This window comes from Seriola lalandi, unplaced genomic scaffold, assembly GCF_002814215.2.
Source record: "Seriola lalandi dorsalis isolate HSWRI2012SDOR001 ecotype SW California unplaced genomic scaffold, Sedor1 jcf7180002054609, whole genome shotgun sequence".
NCBI lineage: Eukaryota > Metazoa > Chordata > Actinopteri > Carangiformes > Carangidae > Seriola > Seriola lalandi.
The window spans coordinates 1,468,134-1,474,133 of record NW_019525162.1 but is presented as its reverse complement, the minus strand read 5'-3'; the positions used below and the strand labels follow the sequence as shown (position 1 = coordinate 1,474,133).

The 6,000-nt window shown below is 43.0% G+C and overlaps 1 protein-coding gene across 1 annotated transcript; it reads left to right on the top strand.

The window, feature by feature from the left end:
• On the top strand, positions 1–4,824 carry tent5ba (terminal nucleotidyltransferase 5ba). The gene is made up of 2 exons (XM_023419785.2): positions 1–466; positions 3,241–4,824. The coding sequence occupies exons 1-2, from the start codon at positions 311–313 to the stop codon at positions 4,267–4,269; spliced, it is 1,185 nt and encodes a 394-aa protein (XP_023275553.1). The 5' UTR covers positions 1–310; the 3' UTR covers positions 4,270–4,824.
• The last annotated feature ends 1,176 nt before the right edge of the window (positions 4,825–6,000 follow it).

Here is a 6,000-nt window from a genome sequence, read left to right as displayed (position 1 = left end):
ATCGATTCTTTGCAGACTGAACGGATTTTAGCGGCACACTCCGGAGGAAGCGGCTAATCCCACTCCAACGTCCACCACTTGAGACTCAGCGAACTTTTTCCACTCTTCACTTCAAGATTAACAACCGGACCTGCTCACCTCCGACACTCACAGGAATACCTGGCTTGTATATTAAGACAGAAGCTTTGAAGATACAGAGCTGAGCTGGGAGGAATCACTGATTCACATTCTGCTGATTTGTTTGTTTTTTTTCTTTTAAATTTTCTTTTTTTTTTTAATTTTGGGGTGGGGTCTGAAAGTGAACATCGCCATGTCTTGCGGTGATGCGTCGGATCAGAGCCGGCGGTTCTGCGTCTTGTCTTGGGATCAGGTGCAGCGCTTGGACTCGATCCTGGCGGAGGCTGTCCCCATCCACGGCCGAGGAAACTTCCCCACTCTCTCCGTGCAACCCCGCCAGATTGTCCAGGTACAGACCCACATCCATACATTTACATACTCACATGTTTAATTACTCATTAGTTGCTGTTATTAGTTTGAACGGGCAGTTTTATATATAGGCCTACCCTATTTAATATGCATACAAATAAAAGTGAATATTACACCTTACTACACAGCATGTGGGCAGGTAATGAACACTGTGAAACCCTTGGTTCAAATATTCTCTCTCTGTGATAACATCTGGGGAATTAGATATTAAAATTTAAATTTATTTGTCTGTTTTCCAACCCCACACACTGTTAATGAGTGACACCCCTATATTTGTGTTAAAGGGTTTCTATCACAGATTACGCAATAAATTTCTTTGCCCTGCTTCTTCTTTTTTTTTTTTGGAAAGTTTACATCTTGACTGCTTCTAATTTCTTCCCAAGGCTTCTATCTTCTCCAAAGATTTGTTCTAACAAAATATCCACAGGCAAACTATGAACCCTCAATATTTTTCTTTTTTCTTCTTTTCTTTCCTCTTGATGACACTGAATTAAATTTTTTATTAATTTCACGTGCCAAAGTCCCTCAGCATTTCCAGCATCCTATGCATCCTGGCTGGATCACATTTCACTTCGCTTAGTGGTTTCTCTATATAGCTGCCTGTGCATTAAAGTGGTAAATGCACTGTTAGAATTTCACATTGAACATATAGCTGATTCCTAACAGAACCATGCCAGGTAATCTAGTACAGAATCCCTTTTTTTTCCATTTCCATTTACACATTGACATATTCAAGATGAGCTCAACAAGCCTGTGACGCCTAGAGCTTCAGACTTGTGGTTGTGGAAAGATGAATGCTCCAGTGAGCGTGCACAAGGCTTAAATGCAGGTTTGAGCCCCAAATGTGGGGACTCTAACCCTAACCCTTATGTTTCCCCTGTATTTGTGGAAACCGAACCATCTGCCACATAGATTCATTTAGTGGTTGGCTGAACATTGATCAACAGTAAATCTAGTGTCGTGACAAACTGTCATCAGACTTTTTACTTTAGCTTCAATGTTTATTTAATAGGTTTTTATGCCATCTTTGTTAAACATCAAAGGAGCTATGACTGAGGGAGTGGACCTTTGTCCTGCTGCAGGGTTGGAGGGATAGACAGGACGTTAACATCCACTGCAGCATTGTGAGGCGCTACAGTCCAAAGTGACTCTGTAGCTCTAAGATAAAAAATACCCTCTGTTCTTAACTGCTTCACAACTCAGACCTGTGGCTCACAGATTATGAGGGAACCAGACACAACTCCTTGCACCTTTTTTTTTTCACCCCGCTTTGGTTCTTTTTTTCTAAAGAAGTGAGACAGACTTGATTAGACAGGCGTCTAATCAAGTGTTTCTGGCAGGATTTGACGTAAAGCCAGGAGAGGCAAACCTATGCTTCCAGAGGCGATGTTTAACCACTCAGCTGTATCCAGGCATATATGATTTGACTACCTGTACTCAGAGGGCAGAGGGAGGAAAAGGTGCTGAGAGTATGCCTGAGGGTGAATTTCTGCTTTGACATAATGGGACGACCACAGAAGCACAGAAAAACCACGTTATAATTGCTTCTGATTGGAATTTGAACCCAATCAACAAGGCTGAATGATGGGAATGCCATTACTGCCAAGTCGTGCCAAAATAATTTTGTTCCTCCTCTCCTCCTTTTGAGTGAGGGTCTGACTTGCCTTCAAATGTTTGTTTGTCTTTAGCCTGACCCAGTATGTATAAATAGAGCCAGCTTGTTATCTGATCACCATGGGAGAGAGAGTTAACAGACACTAATCTGACAGGTCAGTACCAGTAGGGAGATTTAGGATTGTAGTGAGTGAGTGTGTAACAGCTAATTTGTACTGCAGCTTTAACTGCTTGAATTGTCTGCAATTATTTGTTCAGAAGAAATACTTGTGGAGTGTTAGCTCATGTGTATAGCAAATCAGGCATTCAAATGTTTTAGTTACAATCTGCTTACATGTGTATAACCTGAATTAATACGACAAACTTCTCAAATAGCTGGCCTTCCTTGTAAAATGGAAGCTGCAGCTAACTGTTGATATGTCATATCATTCTGATCTACGTTTCAATGGGACGCTTTGATCGCTTCCAGGTGTTGTGAAATTTCCCCACGGGCATGTGGGCTGAACCCACCTTTGATATCCTACTTCAAGACATGGTTTCTCTTTGTGCTTGCTAGAAGCGATGCTGGCATGTCGTGTCCAGCTGTAGCGGGACACCTTCGTTTAAACATCCCACAGGTCACTGGGACAGAGAAAAGGAAACGCTGTTGATCCTTAATGACCTGAAATTGTGACATTTAGCCTAAAGCAGGGGTTTTTGTTTGTTTTTATTTTTATATTGGACACTGCTGGTCCAGACCACTGGTGTTCACTCTCTCTATGTTACAGTTCAGGATTATAAATCTTATCACTGTTTCTGTGATAAAATAAGACCCAGAGGGAGATGGACCTGTAGTACAGGCACAGACTTGCCAGCTCTGCCTCTGCTCTTTGTTTGGGCTCTTTAGGTTTCATTCAGACTGAGGCTGATGGTGATGAAATGGACTTTTGAGACCAGCAGTATTGATCTCGCCTTCACAAAATATTGATTTCCACTAGGCACATGTGGAGCTCATTTGGACATATTTCAAGAGTTTAACTTGAATCGTTTTTAGTGTGTATTTCTTTCATCATTTCTGAAACTACAAGGACTTTTATTTCCATCTTTTACTCTCATTTTCTTACTAATAACATGCTTAATTTCTTTCTCGTTCCTGTCTAGGTTGTGCGGGCGAGGCTGGAGGAGAGAGGTGTGTGTGTTAAAGATGTGAGGCTGAACGGATCTGCTGCCAGCCATGTGCTCCATCAGGACACTGGACTGGGCTACAAGGACCTTGACCTGATCTTTGGTGTTTCGCTGAAAGATGACCAGGCCTTCCGTCTGGTGAAGGACGTCGTGCTGGACTGCCTGTTGGACTTCTTGCCAGCCGGGGTCTCTAAGGAGCGCATCACAGCACTGACCCTCAAAGAGGCCTATGTACAGAAACTGGTGAAAGTCTGTAATGATACGGACCGCTGGAGCCTCATCTCGCTGTCCAACAACACGGGCAAGAATGTAGAGCTTAAATTTGTGGACTCTTTGCGGCGGCAGTTTGAATTCAGCGTGGACTCCTTCCAGATTTGCCTCGACTCTCTGCTCTTATTTGACCGCTGCTCAGAGACGCCCATGTCTGAGAGCTTTCACCCCACTGTGATCGGGGAGAGTGTGTATGGGGACTTCAAGGAGGCCATGGATCACCTGTGTCAGAGGACCATAGCTACACGCAGCCCTGAAGAAATCAGAGGGGGCGGTTTATTGAAATACTGCCACCTGCTGGTGCGAGGGTTCAGACCCTCTTCAGAGGCGGACATGAAGCAGATGCAGCGCTACATGTGCTCACGCTTCTTCATTGACTTCCCTGACATCGGCGAGCAGCAGAGGAAGCTGGAGGCCTACCTGCAAAACCACTTTGCTGGGATGGAGCACAAACGGTACGAGTGTCTGATGACTCTGCACCAAGTTGTGAACGAGAGCACTGTGTGTCTGATGGGCCACGAGCGGCGCCAGACGCTCAGCCTCATCTCCATGCTGGCGCTGAAGGTGCTGGCTGAGCAGAACGCCATCCCCACTGTGACGAATGTCACGTGTTACTACCAGCCAGCTCCGTACGTACAGGACATCAACTTCAGTAATTACTATATTGCACACGTGCAGCCGCCGCAGGTCTCACCGTGCAGTCATTCATATCAGACGTGGCTGCCCTGTAGCTGAACTGGCTGTGAGAAGGACAGAGGTGGATGTGTCTCCATCGCTCTTTATCTTTCAAAGGAAGCGGACTGAAAATACACGACAAAGGAAACCCATGTTTGCCAAATGTGACTTGACTAAAACAATCCTGTACTGCTGTACATCTGATTGAGCCGACACATTAATTTTTCTCACTTTACTCTTGCAAAACATCTGTAAGATTGCTGGTCATTTCTGAGATGTAGCGATAATATCTTATTTAAGTATTAAAAAAAGTCTTTATGAAGCTTTGTATATTGTATGTCAGAAATACATTTTTGAGGAAACAAACATTGAAGCTGGTGTAATTTTCATACTCTGGCTTTATTTTTTTTTAAATTACATACCGGACCAAAGATGTATTTGTTCTTCAGAAAGGGAATGTTGTTATGATTCCAAGTGCCTAAAATGAACCATGAAATGTTCTAAAAACATCTGTAAAGTGAGAACTGTGCATTCAGTGTTTTCTAGATTACTCCGTTTATCTTTTCAGGAACAGAAGCATTCATTTTTGTGAAATTAAAAAAAAGAAAAACTCCAGTGTTTTTGTGTTTGTGGTCATTTTATTTTAACCTTGGTCTTATAATGATTGTTGACATTTCAGTCTTAGGTTCTGGGAGCTGCAGTTTGGCCATTATCCTTCACCATCCCCACAGTCATGCTGTATTCTCTCACATGGCCATCATAAACAGCATGTTTTCGTTTCACACGAGACAGGCTTTGGATAGAAACTGACAGGTAGAATGACTCACACTTTTATCCGCCTTTCCTTGGGATGGATGGATGAGGGATTGTTTGTTTCATACTTCATAAACTGATGACAACAAGGCCGTTCATTTCCAGTAACTAGGCCCATTGAAATGCATATACTGTCGGCTGGAGTGAGTTGCATTTGTTAAACTGGGGCTGAGGATCCATTACAATCTGAGGACATGAACTATAAGGAGGCTTTTCTAAAGCACAATGGCCTCTCTCTCCTCTGTGATACTAAAGCTTTTTAACAAAGGCTGGCCTGTTCTCCCGCCCATGTTACCACTGGAAACCCAGCCCTGTTTGCTTGACTGATACCATATCCATGTCATTTTGTCCGAGTCAAAATCAAAAATCTTTACAGGGATAGGCAGAATGGGAAAGATGGTGGAAACGATATAGTTCATAGAGATTATTAGCAGATCAGGGATCTACACAAGCCATGCTAGTCACATTTGGGCCAATATTTACATCCATGAGCCAAAACAAAAATGTCTCATTTTGGCCAAATTTGAGTCACACCCATTCATTCCTTCTCCACATTGAACTCTAAGTAGATTTTGTAAAAAAGATGTTGAAATATGACCATCAGCAATGTGGTAATAATGAAGACTACGTATATACACTGCCTTATCTTTTCAGAAATCAGTTAAATAGAGGGTTATTGGTGGAGGCCACAGAGTCAGTTTGCTGGGAACAGTCGGAGAACTGGAGCCAATAAAAAGAAATCTAGACCTTGTGATGTTTCTAATGGGAAATTCTTTCACTTTTTTTCCCATATATTCTTGCACACATGGTCGGATTAACCCTGTTAGGGAGCTCATGGGTAAAGGTTTCTTTTTGGGCCCCTACTGACCCCCCACTAGTGCTCTCTGTGCAGTGTGTATGAACCCTCTCACCTCCAGTTTACCTCTAACTCTGGTGCAACTAGTGCTCCTACGCTAGAATAATGTTTCGTGGTAATGT